This window comes from Heptranchias perlo, chromosome 45 (assembly GCF_035084215.1).
Source record: "Heptranchias perlo isolate sHepPer1 chromosome 45, sHepPer1.hap1, whole genome shotgun sequence".
NCBI lineage: Eukaryota > Metazoa > Chordata > Chondrichthyes > Hexanchiformes > Hexanchidae > Heptranchias > Heptranchias perlo.
The window spans coordinates 73,525-92,323 of NC_090369.1; the positions used below are offsets into that span (position 1 = coordinate 73,525).

The window sequence follows — 18,799 nt, forward strand, 5'->3', positions numbered from 1 at the left end:
CCTCCCAGATCTCTGCGCTCCTCCAATTCCGGCCTCTTGTCCATCCCCCCGCTTTCCATCGCTCCACCATTGGCGGCCGTGCCTCCAGCCGCCTGGGGCCCGAAGCTCTGGAATTCCCTCCCCAAACCTCTCCCCCTCTCAAAACCCCACTTAAAACCTCCCACTTTGACCAAGCTTTTGGTCACCTGTCCTAATATCTCCTCATGTGGCTCGGTGTCTGATTTCCGCTCCTGTGAAGCACCGTGGGGCATTTTACTCTGTTAAAGACGCTATATAAATGCAGATTATTATTGTTGTAAGGGTCAGTGTCCTTGTTTGAGGTGGGGGGAATGGGAGTGGGAGGGGGGGGGGAGAAAATCGAGCAATAAAAACGGGCCTGGTCCATTTTGCAGGTGCAGCTGAGCATTGACCGGATCCCGATCCTCGGACAGGGAGAAGGATTCACCTGTTCGTTCGGTAATTACTTCACCAAAGCTGTCGTCGTGGGAAACCTCGTCACCTGCCAGTCACCGGACGCTGATCAAGTGCCACCCAACGACCCGGGCAAAGGTGAGAGGTCGCAGGGTCAGCATGACAAAGGAGCGTGGACCTGGAGGAGAGGGGCTCCCTAGTTTTCACGGCGATAATGTTTATTGCGTCCGAGTTGGTCGAAAGTTGGCATCGGTCATAGGCAACGTTATTGATAAAGATTAGAAAAGACACAACTTGAGCCCCAGGCTTGTCTAGGCCTTCAACCCATTTAACTCTCTCAGACCCGAGGGTAATGGTCAGTGAGGGAGACCGGAGACTGGATTCTCAGACCCGAGGGTAATGGTCAGTGAGAGAGCCCCGAGACTGCACTCTCAGACCCGAGGGTAATGGTCAGTGAGAGCGCCCGGAGACTGGACTCTCAGACCCGAGGGTAATGGTCAGTGAGGGAGCCCGGAGACAGGACTCTCAGACCCGAGGGTAATGGTCAGTGAGAGAGCCCCGAGACTGCACTCTCAGACCCGAGGGTAATGATCAGTGAGGGAGCCCCGAGACTGGACTCTCAGACCCGAGGGTAATGGTCAGTGAGGGAGCCCCGAGACTGGACTCTCAGACCCGAGGGTAATGGTCAGTGAGGGAGCCCCGAGACTGGACTCTCAGACCTGAGGGTAATGGTCAGTGAGGGAGCCCGGAGACTGGACTCTCAGACCCGAGGGTAATGGTCAGTGAGAGAGCCCGGAGACTGGACTCTCAGACCCGAGGGTAATGGTCAGTGAGAGAGCCCGGAGACTGGACTCTCAGAGACCTGAGGGTAATGGTCAGTGAGGGAGCCCCGAGACTGGACTCTCAGACCCGAGGGTAATGGTCAGTGAGGGAGCCCCGAGACTGGACTCTCAGACCCGAGGGTAATGGTCAGTGAGGGAGCCCCGAGACTGGACTCTCAGACCCGAGGGTAATGGTCAGTGAGGGAGACCGGAGTCTGGACTCTCAGACCCGAGGGTAATGGTCAGTGAGGGAGCCCGGAGACTGGACTCTCAGACCCGAGGGTAATGGTCAGTGAGGGAGCCCCGAGACTGGACTCTCAGACCCGAGGGTAATGGTCAGTGAGAGAGCCCCGAGACTGGACTCTCAGAGACCTGAGGGTAATGGTCAGCGAGAGAGCCCGGAGACTGGACTCTCAGACCCGAGGGTAATGGTCAGTGAGAGAGCACGGAGACTGGACTCTCAGACCCGAGGGTAATGGTCAGTGAGGGAGCCTGGAGACTGGACTCTCAGACCCGAGTGTAATGGTCAGTGAGAGAGCCCGGAGACTGGACTCTCAGACCCGAGGGTAATGGTCAGTGAGAGAGCACGGAGACTGGACTCTCAGACCCGAGGGTAATGGTCAGTGAGAGAGCACGGAGACTGGACTCTCAGACCCGAGGGTAATGGTCAGTGAGGGAGCCCGGAGACTGGACTCTCAGACCCGAGTGTAATGGTCAGTGAGAGAGCCCGGAGACTGGACTCTCAGACCCGAGGGTAATGGTCAGTGAGAGAGCACGGAGACTGGACTCTCAGACCCGAGGGTAATGGTCAGTGAGGGAGCCCGGAGACTGGACTCTCAGACCCGAGTGTAATGGTCAGTGAGAGAGCCCCGAGACTGGACTCTCAGACCCGAGGGTAATGGTCAGTGAGGGAGCCCCGAGACTGGACTCTCAGACCCGAGGGTAATGGTCAGTGAGAGAGCCCCGAGACTGGACTCTCAGACCCGAGGGTAATGGTCAGTGAGGGAGCCCGGAGATTGGACTCTCAGACCCAAGGGTAATGGTCAGTGAGAGAGCCCGGAGACTGGATTCTCAGACCCGAGGGTAATGGTCAGTGAGGGAGCCTGGAGACTGGACTCTCAGACCCGAGGGTAATGGTCAGTGAGAGAGCCCGGAGACTGGACTCTCAGACCCGAGGGTAATGGTCAGTGAGAGAGCCCGGAGACTGGTCTCTCAGTCCCGAGGGTAATGGTCAGTGAGGGAGCACGGAGACTGGACTCTCAGACCAGAGGGTAATGGTCAGTGAGGGAGCCCCGAGACTGGACTCTCAGACCAGAGGGTAATGGTCAGTGAGGGAGCCCCGAGACTGGACTCTCAGACCAGAGGGTAATGGTCAGTGAGGGAGCCCCGAGACTGGACTCTCAGACCAGAGGGTAATGGTCATTGAGGGAGCCCAGAGACTGGACTCTCAGACCCGAGGGTAATGGTCAGTGAGGGAGCCCGGAGACTGGACTCTCAGACCCGAGGGTAATGGTCAGTGAGAGAGCCGCGAGACTGGACTCTCAGACCCGAGGGTAATGGTCAGTGAGGGAGCCCGGAGACTGGACTCTCAGACCCAAGGGTAATGGTCAGTGAGAGAGCCCGGAGACTGGACTCTCAGACCTGAGGGTAATGGTCAGTGAGAGAGCCCGGAGACTGGACTCTCAGACCCGAGGGTAATGGTCAGTGAGAGAGCCCCGAGACTGGACTCTCAGACCCGAGGGTAATGGTCAGTGAGGGAGCCCGGAGACTGGACTCTCAGACCCGAGGGTAATGGTCAGTGAGGGAGCCCGGAGACTGGACTCTCAGACCCGAGGGTAATGGTCAGTGAGAGAGCCGCGAGACTGGACTCTCAGACCCGAGGGTAATGGTCAGTGAGGGAGCCCGGAGACTGGACTCTCAGACCCAAGGGTAATGGTCAGTGAGAGAGCCCGGAGACTGGACTCTCAGACCTGAGGGTAATGGTCAGTGAGAGAGCCCGGAGACTGGACTCTCAGACCCGAGGGTAATGGTCAGTGAGAGAGCCCCGAGACTGGACTCTCAGACCCGAGGGTAATGGTCAGTGAGGGAGCCCGGAGACTGGACTCTCAGACCCGAGGGTATTGGTCAGTGAGGGAGACCGGAGACTGGACTCTCAGACCCGAGGGTATTGGTCAGTGAGGGAGACCGGAGAATGGACTCTCAGACCCGAGGGTATTGGTCAGTGAGGGAGCACGGAGAATAGACTCTCAGAGACCTGAGGGTATTGGTCAGTGAGGGAGCCCGGAGAATGGACTCTCAGACCCGAGGGTAATGGTCAGTGAGGGAGCCCGGAGATTGGACTCTCAGACCCGAGGGTAATGGTCAGTGAGGGAGCTGGTCTGGGTTACGGGCTGGAGGGTGTGTGGAGGCTCCTTTCTCTCAGGTCTCATGCTCAGCCTGTATTTCTAATGATGCCTGTTTTTTGTTTCGCAGATCACGTGAGGATGGAGTTGAGTCTCCGGTTTGGAGCGGTGATCGTTGCCTCCACAGAGTTTGTGTTTTATGACTGCGGCGCAGTGATGGAGCTGTCTCCAATCTCACCGTACGTTTCCTTTCAGTCCGTCTGGGGAGGGGGGGCACTGATTTAAGAATTCTTTTTGCTTTTGAATGCTCTGATTTCAGGCTCGCTGTGGGTAAGGGCTCGACCCGGTGTGGGGGTCCCACACAGAGCAGGAAAGGCCCAGCTCCCCTGGGTGAGGGAAGGGGTAGATCAGCCAAGGTTCCTGCTCCTGGTCACTGTCCAGTGACCCCCCCCCTGCTGGTGAGAACAGGATCGGGCCCAGCTGCGATGCTCCCTACGATAAAATATCCAACTGATGCTTAACCCCTCGAGATCTCTGCGCTGCTCCAATTCTGGCATCACGTGTTTCCCCCACTCCCATCGCCCCACCATTGGCGGCCGTGCCTTCAGCTGCCTCGGCCCGAAGCTCTGGAATTCCCTCCCTAAACCTCTCCGCCTCTCTCTCCTCCTTTCAGACGCTCCTTAAAACCTCCCTCTCTGACCAAGCTTTTGGTCACCTGTCCTAATATCTCCTCATGTGGCTCGGTCTCAAATTTGACATCGATTTGTATCAGATTTTACAACACAGAAACAGGCCATTCGGCCCATCTGGTCTGTGCTGGTGTTTATGCTCCACACGAGCCTCCTCCCTCCTTACTCCATCTCACCCTATCACCCTATCCTTCTATTCCTTTCTCCCTCATGTGTTTATCCAGCTTCCCCTTAAATCCATCTCTGTTATTCCCCTCAACCACTCCCTGTGGGAGTGAGTTCCACATTCTCACCACTCTCTGGGTAAAGAAGTTTCTCCTGAATTCCCGATTGGATTTATTACTGACTGTCTTATATTTATGGCCCCGAGGGAGGTACCAGAGATTGGTCAGTGCCTGCAGATCCCGTAGACCCAGAGACAGCCAGGAGAGGAGTGGGGGTGTCGGGGATGATGAGAAATGTTTTTGCCCCCCCCACTTTGTTTAACATTGCCCTTTTTCCCTTTCTCAGGTGCCAGGCCTGTGTGCGCAGTGCCTGGCAGTGTAACTGGTGTCTGTCAGAGCATCGCTGCATATGTGCGACAGACTGTGAGGGACAGCACATCATATTCAGTGAGAACGTGAGTCCAGGTGGCGATCTTTCTGTGTGGGAGCCTGCGCTAACTTAGACAAGGGGCTTAACCCTTCTTATAAGGGGTATTGATTGGTTTGAAAGGGCATTTGTTTTAAGGTGTCAGCTGTGGCACACTCACGCCTCTCAATCAGAAGGTCATAGGTCAGTACTGAGGGAGTGCTGCACTGTCGGAGGGTCAGTAATGAGGGAGCGCCGCACTGTCAGAGGGTCAGTACTGAGGGAGCGCCGCACTGTCGGAAGGTCAGTACTGAGGGAGCGCCGCACTGTCAGAGGGTCAGTACTGAGGGAGCGCCGCACTGTCGGAAGGTCAGTACTGAGGGAGCGCCGCACTGTCAGAGGGTCAGTACTGAGGGAGCGCCGCACTGTCGGAGGGTCGGTACTGAGGGAGCGCCGCACTGTCGGAGGGTCAGTACTGAGGGAGCGCCGCACTGTCGGAGGGTCAGTACTGAGGGAGCGCCACACTGTCGGAGGGGCATTACTGAGGGAGCGCCACACTGTCGGAGGGGCATTACTGAGGAAGCACTGCACTGTCGGAGGGTCAGTGCTGAGGGAGCACCGCACTGTCGGAGGGTCAGTACTGAGGGAGCGCTGCACTGTCGGAGGGGCAGTACTGAGGGAGCGCCGCACTGTCGGAGGGTCAGTACTGAGGGAGCGCCGCACTGTCGGAGGGTCAGTACTGAGGGAGCGCCGCACTGTCGGAGGGTCAGTACTGAGGGAGCGCCGCACTGTCGGAGGGTCAGTACTGAGGGAGCGCCGCACTGTCGGAGGGTCAGTACTGAGGGAGCGCCGCACTGTCGGAGGGTCAGTACTGAGGGAGCGCCGCACTGTCGGAGGGGCATTACTGAGGGAGCGCCACACTGTCGGAGGGTCAGTACTGAGGGAGCGCCGCACCGTCGGAGGGTCAGTACTGAGGGAGCGTGCACTGTCGGAGGGTCAGTACTGAGGGAGCGCCGCACTGTCGGAGGGTCAGTACTGAGGGAGAGCCACACTGTCGGAGGGGCATTACTGAGGGAGCGCCACACTGTCGGAGGGGCAGTACTGAGGGAGCGCCACACTGTCGGAGGGTCAGTACTGAGGGAGCGCCACACCGTCGGAGGGTCAGTACTGAGGGAGCGCCGCACTGTCGGAGGGTCAGTACTGAGGGAGCGCTGCACCGTCGGAGGGTCAGTACTGAGGGAGCGCCGCCCTGTCGGAGGGTCAGTACTGAGGGAGCGCTGCACTGTCGGAGGGGCAGTACTGAGGGAGCGCTGCACCGTCGGAGGGGGTTACTGAGGGAGCGCTCATTTATCACATTGCTGTTTGTGGGATCTTGCTGTGCGCAAATTGGCTGCCGTGTTTCCTACATTACAACAGCGACCACACTTCAAAAAGTACTCCATTGGCTGTGAAACACTGTGGGACGTCCTGAGCTGGTGAAAGGCTCTGGAGAAATGGTTTCTTTCCGTGGTGTGACGATTGTTGAGACGCTGCTCTCCCTGGTGGCTGTGGGTTAACAGCCAGCCAGGTCGGGACTGAGCCACACAGACCAGGGAGGGCCCAGGTTCTGTCGGCCCCGTTGCCCCTGGGTTAGGGGCAGGGCGAGAAATAAGAACATAAGAACATAAGAACATAAGAAATTGGAGCAGGAGTAGGCCAATCGGCCCCTCGAGCCTGCTCCGCCATTCAATAAGATCATGGCTGATCTGATCCCAACCACAAATCTAAAGAACACAAGAAGTCGGAGCAGGACCCGGCCACATAGCCCCTGGGCCCTCTCCCCCACCCACAGGGCATTGACCGATCCGAACTCAGCTTCATGTCCAATTTCCTGCCCGCTCCCCATAACCCCTAATTCCCTTTACTTCTAGGAAACTGTCTATTTCTGTTTTAAATTTATCTAATGATGTAGCTTCCACAGCTTCCTGGGGCAGCAAATTCCACAGACCTACCACCCTCTGAGTGAAGAAGTTTCTCCTCATCTCAGTTTTGAAAGAGCAGCCCCTTATTCTAAGATTATGCCCCCTAGTTCTAGTTTCACCCATCTTTGGGAACATCCTTACCGCATCCACCCGATCAAGCCCCTTCACAATCTTATATGTTTCAATAAGATCGCCTCTCATTCTTCTGAACTCCAATGAGTAGAGTCCCAATCTACTCAACCTCTCCTCATATGTCCGCCCCCTCATCCCCGGGATTAACCGAGTGAACCTTCTTTGTACTGCCTCGAGAGCAAGTATGTCTTTTCTTAAGTATGGAGACCAAAACTGTATGCAGTATTCCAGGTGCGGTCTCACCAATACCTTATATAACTGCAGCAATACCTCCTTGTTTTTATATTCTATCCCCCTAGCAATAAAAGCCAACACTCCTGCTCCCTGCCCAGTGACCCCTGCTGCCGACCGCGTGTGTTTGGGCTCGGGATGAGGACAGGGTGGGGCTCAGTTGTGATTAAGGGTTGCCAACCCTCCAGGATTGTCCTGGAGACTCCAGGAATTGGAAGATTAAGCTCCAAGGCACCGTTGTGAGCAAAAACCCGGGAGAGAAAATCATAGGGGCAATTGAACCCTAAAAATATTGGACGGGGAGGGGGGAGGGGGGGGGGTCAAATCATCCTTTTGGGTCAGAAAGAGTCCATTTGCTTTCTGATTGGCGAGGAAGGCTAAGACGGACATGTTGGGTGACCAATGGCACGTTGGGGGGATGGGGGGCAGTTGGAGGCGGGAGGTCACGTGACGAAATCTCCAGGAATACGCCCGACCAGAGTTGGCGACCCCAAGTTGTGACGCGCCCTGTGCACGAATCGGCGAGGGGGGAGGGGAGGGGAGCGAGAGTCTGTGCCTCTGGTTGGAGGAGGAGGAGGAGGAGGAGGAGGAGGAGGAGGAGGGGGGGTGGGTACCGGACAGACTGAATGTCCCTGCGCTGTCCTGATGTGTTGTGCTCTCCCGGTGTACAGGACCGCGAGGCTAAGATGAAGGGTCCCGACGAGTGCCCCCTTGTGGAGAGGTTAGAGGGCTCTGGGCTCATACCCGTGGGACACGAGGAGACGCTGCAGCTGATTGGATGGAACCTGGACCTACTGGAAGTGAGTCTCTGTCGGTGGTCCGTGCAGGGCGGAACATTCCGGAAGCAGCACGCGGCTTCCCCATTTTCATCGAGTGATACAGCACAGGAGGAGGCCATTCGGCCCGTCGTGCCTGTGCCGGCTCTTTGAAAGAGCTGTCCGATTAGTCCCACTCCTCCCCTGCTCTTTCCCCGTAGCCCCTGCAAATTTTTCCCCTTCAAGTATTTATCCAATTCCCTTTTGAAAGTTATTGCTGAATCTGCCTCTACCGCCCTTTCAGGCAGTGAATTCCAGATCATAAAAACATTTCTCCTCATCTCCCGCTCTGGTTCTTTTGCCAATTTCCTTAAATCTGTGTCCTCTGGTTCCCGACCCTCCCGCCACTGGAAACAGTTTCTCCTTATTTACTCCATCAAAACCCCTCATGATTCTGAACGCCTCGATTAAATCTCCCCTTAACCTTCTCTGCTCTCAGGAGAAGAACCCCAGATTCTCCAGTCTCTCCGCGTAACTGAAGTCCCTCATCCCTGATACCATTCTAGTAAATTTCCTTGTCCTTTTCCATAACTACTCTGAACCGTATGATATTGTGATCGCTGTTTCCCAAATGCTCCCCCACCGAAACATGCTCCACTTGCCCCACTTCGTTGCCAGAATCAGATCCAGCGCTGTTTCCTTCCTTGTTGGGCTGGAAACATACTCACCACCACCTTCTCAAGGGCAATTAGGGATGGGCAATAAATGCCGGCCTTGCCAGTGACGCCCACATCTCATGAACAAATTTTAAAAAGTACTGATCGAGAAAGTTCTCTTGTACACATTTCAGGAATTCCTCCCCCTCTTTGCCCTTAAAACTGTTACTTTGCCAGTCTATATTAGGATAATCGAAGTCCCCCATTATCACTACTCTGGAGTTCTCGCAGCCTTCTGAAATTTGCCTGTAAATTTGCTCCTCCCCACTATTTGGGAGAGAAAACTTGACAAGAAAAATCAGAATTGTCTTTCTTTGATAGAACGAGAAGCTGGAATACGAGTGTGTCCTGGACATTAAGGGCTCCCCGCTGGTACTGACAGCTGAGGTGCAAAGAAGCACAGACAACCCAAGGATGTTCAATATAACCTGTCACGCCAACAAGGTACATACTGAGCTTCATCAGAAATATACAGTCAGGGATAACAGATACCCGGGAGTGAGTTACAGGCTGGGATATAATCGAGGGGTTCGGGGGTTTATATATAGAATAACAGATACCCGGGAGTGAGTTACAGGCTGGGATATAATCGAGGGGTTCGGGGGTTTATATATAGAATAACAGATACCCGGGAGTGAGTTACAGACTGGAATCTAATCGAGGGGTTCGGGGGTTTATATATAGAATAACAGATACCCGGGAGTGAGTTACAGGCTGGGATATAATCGAGGGGTTCGGGGGTTTATATATAGAATAACAGATACCCGGGAGTGAGTTCCAGGCTGGGATATAATCGAGGGGTTCGGGGGGTTTATATATAGAATAACAGATACCGGGAGTGAGTTACAGACTGGAATCTAATCGAGGGGTTCGGGGGGTTTATAGATAGAATAACAGATACCGGGAGTGAGTTACAGACTGGAATCTAATCGAGGGGTTCGGGGGGTTTATATATAGAATAACAGATACCCGGGAGTGAGTTACAGACTGGAATCTAATCGAGGGGTTCGGGGGGTTTATATATAGAATAACAGATACCCGGGAGTGAGTTACAGACTGGAATCTAATCGAGGGGTTCGGGGGGTTTATATATAGAATAACAGATACCCGGGAGTGAGTTACAGACTGGAATCTAATCGAGGGGTTCGGGGGGTTTATATATAGAATAACAGATACCCGGGAGTGAGTTACAGACTGGAATCTAATCGAGGGGTTCGGGGGGTTTATATATAGAATAACAGATACCCGGGAGTGAGTTACAGGCTGGAATCTAATCGAGGGGTTCGGGGGGGTTTATATATAGAATAACAGATACCCGGGAGTGAGTTACAGACTGGAATCTAATCGAGGGGTTCGGGGAGTTTATATGTAGAATAACAGATACCCGGGAGTGAGTTACAGGCTGGGATATAATCGAGGGGTTCGGGAGGTTTATATATAGAATAACAGATACCCGGGAGTGAGTTACAGGCTGGAATCTAATCGAGGGGTTCGGGGGGGTTTATATATAGAATAACAGATACCCGGGAGTGAGTTACAGACTGGAATCTAATCGAGGGGTTCGGGGAGTTTATATGTAGAATAACAGATACCCGGGAGTGAGTTACAGGCTGGGATATAATCGAGGGGTTCGGGAGGTTTATATATAGAATAACAGATACCCGGGAGTGAGTTACAGGCTGGAATCTAATCGAGGGGTTCGGGAGGTTTATATATAGAATAACAGATACCCGGGAGTGAGTTACAGACTGGAATCTGATCGAGGGGTTCGGGGGGGTTTATATATAGAATAACAGATACCCGGGAGTGAGTTACAGACTGGAATCTAATCGAGGGGTTCGGGGGGTTTATATATAGAATAACAGATACCCGGGAGTGAGTTACAGGCTGGAATCTAATCGAGGGGTTCGGGGGGGTTTATATATAGAATAACAGATACCCGGGAGTGAGTTACAGGCTGGAATCTAATCGAGGGGTTCGGGGGGGGGTTTATATATAGAATAACAGATACCCGGGAGTGAGTTACAGGCTGGAATCTAATCGAGGGGTTCGGGGGGTTTATATATAGAATAACAGATACCCGGGAGTGAGTTACAGGCTGGAATCTAATCGAGGGGTTCGGGGGGGGTTTATATATAGAATAACAGATACCCGGGAGTGAGTTACAGGCTGGAATCTAATCGAGGGGTTCGGGGGGGGGTTTATATATAGAATAACAGATACCCGGGAGTGAGTTACAGACTGGAATCTAATCGAGGGGTTCGGGGGGGTTTATATATAGAATAACAGATACCCGAGAGTGAGTTACAGACTGGAATCTAATCGAGGGGTTCGGGGGGTTTATATATAGAATAACAGATACCCGGGAGTGAGTTACAGACTGGAATCTAATCGAGGGGTTCGGGGGGGGTTTATATATAGAATAACAGATACCCAGGAGTGAGTTACAGGCTGGAATCTAATCGAGGGGTTCGGGGGGTTTATGTATAGAATAACAGATACCCGGGAGTGAGTTACAGACTGGAATCTAATCGAGGGGTTCGGGGGGGGTTTATATATAGAATAACAGATACCCGGGAGTGAGTTCCAGGCTGGAATCTAATCGAGGGGTTCGGGGGGTTTATATATAGAATAACAGATACCCGGGAGTGAGTTACAGACTGGAATCTAATCGAGGGGTTCGGGGGGTTTATATATAGAATAACAGATACCCGGGAGTGAGTTACAGACTGGAATCTAATCGAGGGGTTCGGGGGGTTTATATATAGAATAACAGATACCCGGGAGTGAGTTACAGACTGGAATCTAATCGAGGGGTTCGGGGGGTTTATATATAGAATAACAGATACCCGGGAGTGAGTTACAGGCTGGAATCTAATCGAGGGGATCGGGGGGTTTATGTATAGAATAACAGATACCCGGGAGTGAGTTACAGGCTGGAATCTAATCGAGGGGTTCGGGGGGTTTATGTATAGAATAACAGATACCCGGGAGTGAGTTACAGACTGGAATCTAATCGAGGGGTTCGGGGGGTTTATATATAGAATAACAGATACCCGGGAGTGAGTTACAGACTGGAATCTAATCGAGGGGTTCGGGGGGGTTTATATATAGAATAACAGATACCGGGAGTGAGTTACAGACTGGAATCTAATCGAGGGGTTCGGGGGGTTTATATATAGAATAACAGATACCCGGGAGTGAGTTACAGACTGGAATCTAATCGAGGGGTTCGGGGGGTTTATATATAGAATAACAGATACCCGGGAGTGAGTTACAGACTGGAATCTAATCGAGGGGTTCGGGGGGTTTATATATAGAATAACAGATACCCGGGAGTGAGTTACAGACTGGAATCTAATCGAGGGGTTCGGGGGGTTTATATATAGAATAACAGATACCCGGGAGTGAGTTACAGGCTGGAATCTAATCGAGGGGTTCGGGGGGTTTATATATAGAATAACAGATACCCGGGAGTGAGTTACAGGCTGGAATCTAATCGAGGGGTTCGGGGGGTTTATATATAGAATAACAGATACCCAGGAGTGAGTTACAGACTGGAATCTAATCGAGGGGTTCCGGGGGGTTTATATACAGAATAACAGATACCCGGGAGTGAGTTACAGACTGGAATCTAATCGAGGGGTTCGGGGGGTTTATATATAGAATAACAGATACCCGGGAGTGAGTTACAGACTGGAATCTAATCGAGGGGTTCGGGGGGTTTATATATAGAATAACAGATACCCGGGAGTGAGTTACAGACTGGAATCTAATCGAGGGGTTGTGCCAGGAGCTGAAACGTGGTTTAATATTGCTGACCGTGTTTATTCCTCCCCCCAGTATGAATACTCAGCTCCGACAATGGAATATCAGGTCACTGTGTTCGTTCGGATTGGGGCCACGTTCCGAATTGACAGTCGGTCAGATCTGAACGGTAGGGAGGACTGCTCTGGGCAGAGCCCTGTGTGTGTGAGCTCGAATTTTCAGACGGGGGATTTTTCGGGAGTGCGCAAAGTTCGAAGAAGAGCAGGGGGAGTTCTCCCCGGGGTCCTGGGGCCAGTATTTATCCCTCAACCAACATCACTAAAAAACAGATGATCTGCTCATTATCACATTGCTGTTTGTGGGATCTTGCTGTGCGCAAATTGTCTGCTGCGTTTCCCACATTACAACAGTGACCACACGTCACAAAGTGCTTCATTGGCTGTAAAGCGCTTTGGGACGTCCTGAGGTGGTGAGAGGGGCTGGAGAAATGGGAATTCTTCTTAAAAGTCCACCTGGCACCTGTCGACAGGTGAGGCAGGTGGCTTGACACCGGGAATTAATCACAGCCATGATCCCGTGTGCGACTGCCCTTGCGCCCCCATGAATGAAGACTCCTGGCTCTGTGCTTACCCGCCAAGTTTCTGGCGATCCCCATGCAATTACAGGCCAAGAGGGCCCCAGCTTTCATCTTTCGGTCTGCGCTGAGTCAGCTGGGGTGGGGTGGGGTGGGTGGAGGGCGTTAGAGATGGTCTCTACGCCCTAGAATTAGGGAAGGGGATGAGGATGGGCGGGGGGGGGAAACCCGCCAGGGTTCCTGCTCCAGGCCACTACCCAGTGATGACTCCTGCTGGGGAAAGAGCCTGGATTTCGCGATGCCCCACACAGTCGAATATCCCGGCCTAGACTCACTGTCTGAGCTGACAGGTGGAGGGCGGCACCCGTTACCCAGCGAGAGTCAGCGCGCTCGGGGGCCGGCGTTGATGGGGGGGCGGGGGGGAGAGACGGAGCTGGTTGTGAGTTTTCTGACGGTCAGTCCCTTTGATTTTCTGCCCACAGTGACCCTCTACGATTGTGCCGTGGGCCAGTCGGACTGCAGCCGCTGCCAAGTGTCTGATGCCAAACACGGCTGCGTGTGGTGTGGAGGGGAGGAGCCCGGCTGCCTCTACCGGGAATCCTGTCGGGCAGAGGTGGTACAGACCTGCCCGGCGCCCGTCATTGACTGGGTGAGTGTCCGCGGCCCGGTTACAAGGGGGTTAAAAACAACACCACCAAAGAAAATCAGTCATGCCTCCAACCTTCCTCCCCTCGAGGTGCTGACTCTGGCGGGGGTGAGGATTCCCCAGGCCCCAACCGCCCTCCAGTAGCTCACCCGCGTGGCCATCCCTCATCTCTGAGCCTGGTCAGGGAATGCCGGCGGGATATTCGACTGTGGAGGGCATCACAGCTGAGCCCGATCTTGTCCTTATCCGACGCACACGCACGCACGCACGCACACACAGGCCCGCACATACACAGACATACACGCACACACAGGCCCGCACATACACTCACACACACTTTCTGGCAGTGGAGAGTGGGTGGGGATCAGCAGTAGGAATCCCCTCCAAACCCCAGGGTTTTCACCGTCAAATAGCCTCACTGCGCTGACACATGAAGAATACTGACTTGGGTGAGACGCCGGGATTGAGCTGAGGAGATATACTGTGTCGTACAACATGAAAGTGGGAAATGTGAGGCCGGATACACTGGATAATCCGTGCGATGCCACTGAGTTACCCTCGGCCCCTCTCCAAAAACCGCCTGGATCGTTAGTAGCTTCGCTCCGCCAGACCCCAGACCCGCTACACACCCGAACCACGCCACTAACTGGATATCCCCCCACCCCCCCCCCCCTGTCGTTCCAGATTGAGCCCCTGACGGGTCCGACCGAGGGTGGGATTACCCTCACCATCTCCGGCTCCAACCTGGGGCAGCGTTTCGCGGACATTGAACGCACGGTGAAGGTGGCCGATCTCCCCTGTCTCCCGGATCCCGCTGGATACCAGATCTCGACCAGGTACGTCACAGGAATACTGTCGTTCTAAACCGCGAGACTGCAATTGCTTATTCAGGAAAGGCTGAACCGGCTGGGGCTCTCGTCGCTAGAAAAGTGAAGACTGAGGGGTGACCTGATAGAGGTCTTTAAAATTATGAAGGGGTTTGATAGGGTCGACGCAGAGATGTGGGGGAGACCAGAACTCGGGGCCATAAATATAAGACAGTCAGTAATAAATCCAATAGGGAATTCAGGAGAAACTTCTTTACCCAGAGAGTGGTGAGAATGTGGAACTCACTCCCACAGGGAGCGGTCGAGGGGAATAACAGAGATGGATTTAAGGGGAAGCTGGATAAACACATGAGGGAGAAAGGAATAGAAGGATATGGTGATAGGGTGAGATGGAGTAGGGAGGGAGGAGGCTCGAGTGGAGCATAAACACCAGGATAGACCAGTTGGGCCGAATGGCCTGTTTCTGTGCTGTAAATTCGACGTAATCTTAAAACCACACAGATCGCTACAGCTCAGTGAGGGAGTGTTTCTCCTCAGTTTAATTCTCCCCCCTCACTTACACAACCAGTGACGAGATATCTGAAAATATTATGTTGCAACATCCCTTGTGTAATTATAATTGGTCACGGAAACTCTTCCACAAACAAATCCACAGTGGAACTGCTTCATAAACAGGAAATGTGGGAGATATCTGTACACTGACTGGTGTCTCTCAGTCCCCTCTCTCTCAGGGAGATATCTGTACACTGACTGGTGTCTCTCAGTCCCCTCTCTCTCAGGGAGATATCTGTACACTGACTGGTGTCTCTCAGTCCCCCCTCTCTCAGGGAGATATCTGTACACTGACTGGTGTCTCTCAGTCCCTCTCTCTCAGGGAGATATCTGCACACTGACTGGTGTCTCTCAGTCCCTCTCTCTCAGGGAGATATCTGTGCACTGACTGGTGTCTCTCAGTCCCCTCTCTCAGGGAGATATCTGTACACTGACTGGTGTCTCTCAGTCTCTCTCTCAGGGAGATATCTGTACACTGACTGGTGTCTCTCAGTCCCTCTCTCTCAGGGAGATATCTGTACACTGACTGGTGTCTCTCAGTCCCCTCTCTCTCAGGGAGATATCTGTACACTGACTGGTGTCTCTCAGTCCCCTCTCTCTCAGGGAGATATCTGTACACTGACTGGTGTCTCTCAGTCCCTCTCTCTCAGGGAGATATCTGTACACTGACTGGTGTCTCTCAGTCCCCTCTCTCTCAGGGAGATATCTGTACACTGACTGGTGTCTCTCAGTCCCCTCTCTCTCAGGGAGATATCTGCACACTGACTGGTGTCTCTCAGTCTCTCTCTCTCAGGGAGATATCTGTACACTGACTGGTGTCTCTCAGTCCCCTCTCTCTCAGGGTGATATCTGTACACTGACTGGGGTCTCTCAGTCCCTCTCTCTCAGGGAGATATCTGTACACTGACTGGTGTCTCTCAGTCCCCTCTCTCTCAGGGTGATATCTGTACACTGACTGGGGTCTCTCAGTCCCTCTCTCTCAGGGAGATATCTGTACACTGACTGGTGTCTCTCAGTCCCCTCTCTCTCAGGGAGATATCTGTACACTGACTGGTGTCTCTCAGTCCCCTCTCTCTCAGGGAGATATCTGTACACTGACTGGTGTCTCTCAGTCCCCTCTCTCTCAGGGAGATATCTGTATACTGACTGGTGTCTCTCAATCCCCTCTCTCTCAGGGAGATATCTGTACACTGACTGGTGTCTCTCAGTCCCTCTCTCTCAGGGAGATATCTGTACACTGACTGGTGTCTCTCAGTCCCCTCTCTCTCAGGGAGATATCTGTACACTGACTGGTGTCTCTCAGTCCTCTCTCTCTCAGGGAGATATCTGTACACTGACTGGTGTCTCTCAGTCCCCTCTCTCTCAGGGAGATATCTGTACACTGACTGGTGTCTCTCAGTCCCCTCTCTCTCAGGGAGATATCTGTACACTGACTGGTGTCTCTCAGTCCCTCTCTCTCAGGGAGATATCTGTACACTGACTGGTGTCTCTCAGTCTCTCTCTCTCAGGGAGATATCTGTACACTGACTGGTGTCTCTCAGTCCCTCTCTCTCAGGGAGATATCTGTACACTGACTGGTGTCTCTCAGTCTCTCTCTCTCAGGGAGATATCTGTACACTGACTGGTGTCTCTCAGTCCCCTCTCTCTCAGGGAGATATCTGTACACTGACTGGTGTCTCTCAGTCCCCTCTCTCTCAGGGTGATATCTGTACACTGACTGGGGTCTCTCAGTCCCTCTCTCTCAGGGAGATATCTGTACACTGACTGGTGTCTCTCAGTCCCCTCTCTCTCAGGGTGATATCTGTACACTGACTGGGGTCTCTCAGTCCCTCTCTCTCAGGGAGATATCTGTACACTGACTGGTGTCTCTCAGTCCCCTCTCTCTCAGGGAGATATCTGTACACTGACTGGTGTCTCTCAGTCCCCTCTCTCTCAGGGAGATATCTGTACACTGACTGGTGTCTCTCAGTCCCCTCTCTCTCAGGGAGATATCTGCACACTGACTGGTGTCTCTCAGTCCCCTCTCTCTCAGGGAGATATCTGTACACTGACTGGTGTCTCTCAGTCCCTCTCTCTCAGGGAGATATCTGTACACTGACTGGTGTCTCTCAGTCCTCTCTCTCTCAGGGAGATATCTGTACACTGACTGGTGTCTCTCAGTCCCCTCTCTCAGGGAGATATCTGTACACTGACTGGTGTCTCTCAGTCCCCTCTCTCAGGGAGATATCTGTACACTGACTGGTGTCTCTCAGTCCCCTCTCTCTCGGGGAGATATCTGTACACTGACTGGTGTCTCTCAGTCCCTCTCTCTCAGGGAGATATCTGTACACTGACTGGTGTCTCTCAGTCCCCTCTCTCTCAGGGAGATATCTGTACACTGACTGGTGTCTCTCAGTCTCTCTCTCAGGGAGATATCTGTACACTGACTGGTGTCTCTCAGTCCCCTCTCTCAGGGTGATATCTGTACACTGACTGGTGTCTCTCAGTCCCCTCTCTCAGGGAGATATCTGTACACTGACTGGTGTCTCTCTGTCCCCTCTCTCTCAGGGAGATATCTGTACACTGACTGGTGTCTCTCTGTCCCCTCTCTCTCAGGGAGATATCTGTACACTGACTGGTGTCTCTCAGTCCCTCTCTCTCAGGGAGATATCTGTACACTGACTGGTGTCTCTCAGTCCCTCTCGCAAGGTCAGGTCCTCTTGTTCTGGACTCCCCCAGAGGAAATAGCTTCTATTAACCCTATCAAATCTGTTAATCTTCTTAAACAACTTAATTAGATCACCCCTTAACCTTCGACACTCGAGGGAATACAAGCCGAGTCTGTGCAACCTGTCCTCGTAATTTAACCCTTTTAGCCCCGGTATCATTCTGGTGAATCTGCCCTGCACCCCCTCCAAGGCCAGTATATCCTCCCTGAGGTGCGGTGCCCAGAACTGAACGCAGTCTCTCCAGATGGGGTCTGGCCGGAGCTTAATATAACTGTCGCATCACTTCCGCCCCACCGAGATAAAAGCCAATGTTGCAGTAGCCTTTTAAAATTATTTTCATCTCGCTCTCTCTCTCTCTCTCTCTCCGTGCATCGAGAAACAGCGGAGGTGAGTCTGGGACCGTGTTCTGGGAGAGTCTGGTTGGAGCCCTGAGTTTGGGACATCCCCGCGCCCTCCCCCCGACCTCACCTCAACCGTGGGTCTCTCGGGTACGATAATCGTTCTGCTCTTTGCCCGTCCCAGAATCGTGTGTTCGGTGGCCGCGAGTGGCAGGGAGACAGCTGGACTGGTGAAAGTGACGGTGGGAGGTCGATCGCCTGCCTACTCCACCCAGGCGTTTACCTACCAGGTTCGTTCAAACCACTGATTTTATTTTTTTTTAAAAAAAACACACACTTCTTGCAACACATTTTCCTAATTAATCGGTTTTTTTTTTCAAAAGAAAGGGCGTGCATTTCTGTAACCACCTCAGGACGTCCCAAAGTGCTTCACAGCCAAATAAATGCTTTTGAAGTGATGTAATGTAGGAAACGCAGCAGCCAATTTGCGCACAGCAAGATCCCACAAATGTGATAATGAGCAGATCATCTGTTTTTTTAGCGATGTTCATTGAGGGATTAATATTGGCCCCAGGTCACTGGGGAGACCTCCCCCTGCTCTTCATCCAATTGTGGCCGTGGGATCTTTTACGTCCACCCGAGAGGGGCGGACGGGGCCTCAGTTTAACGTCTCAACCAAAAGACGGCACCTCCGACAGTGCAGCACTCCCTCAGTACTGACCCCTTGGACAGTGCCGCTCTCTTTCAATACTGACCCT

The 18,799-nt window shown here is 53.1% G+C and overlaps 1 protein-coding gene across 1 annotated transcript in view; it reads left to right on the forward strand.

Annotated features, from left to right (window-relative positions):
• Positions 1-18,799, forward strand: part of LOC137306767 (plexin-B1-like) — a 104,900-nt gene that overhangs the window by 29,276 nt on the left and 56,825 nt on the right. The window contains exons 7-15 of the mRNA XM_067976132.1: positions 393-549; positions 3,705-3,813; positions 4,774-4,882; positions 7,829-7,957; positions 8,950-9,072; positions 12,472-12,565; positions 13,453-13,619; positions 14,301-14,452; positions 18,226-18,331. Of these exons, the coding sequence (XP_067832233.1) occupies positions 393-549; positions 3,705-3,813; positions 4,774-4,882; positions 7,829-7,957; positions 8,950-9,072; positions 12,472-12,565; positions 13,453-13,619; positions 14,301-14,452; positions 18,226-18,331 (1,146 nt within the window). The remainder of the gene's footprint in view (positions 1-392; positions 550-3,704; positions 3,814-4,773; positions 4,883-7,828; positions 7,958-8,949; positions 9,073-12,471; positions 12,566-13,452; positions 13,620-14,300; positions 14,453-18,225; positions 18,332-18,799) is intronic.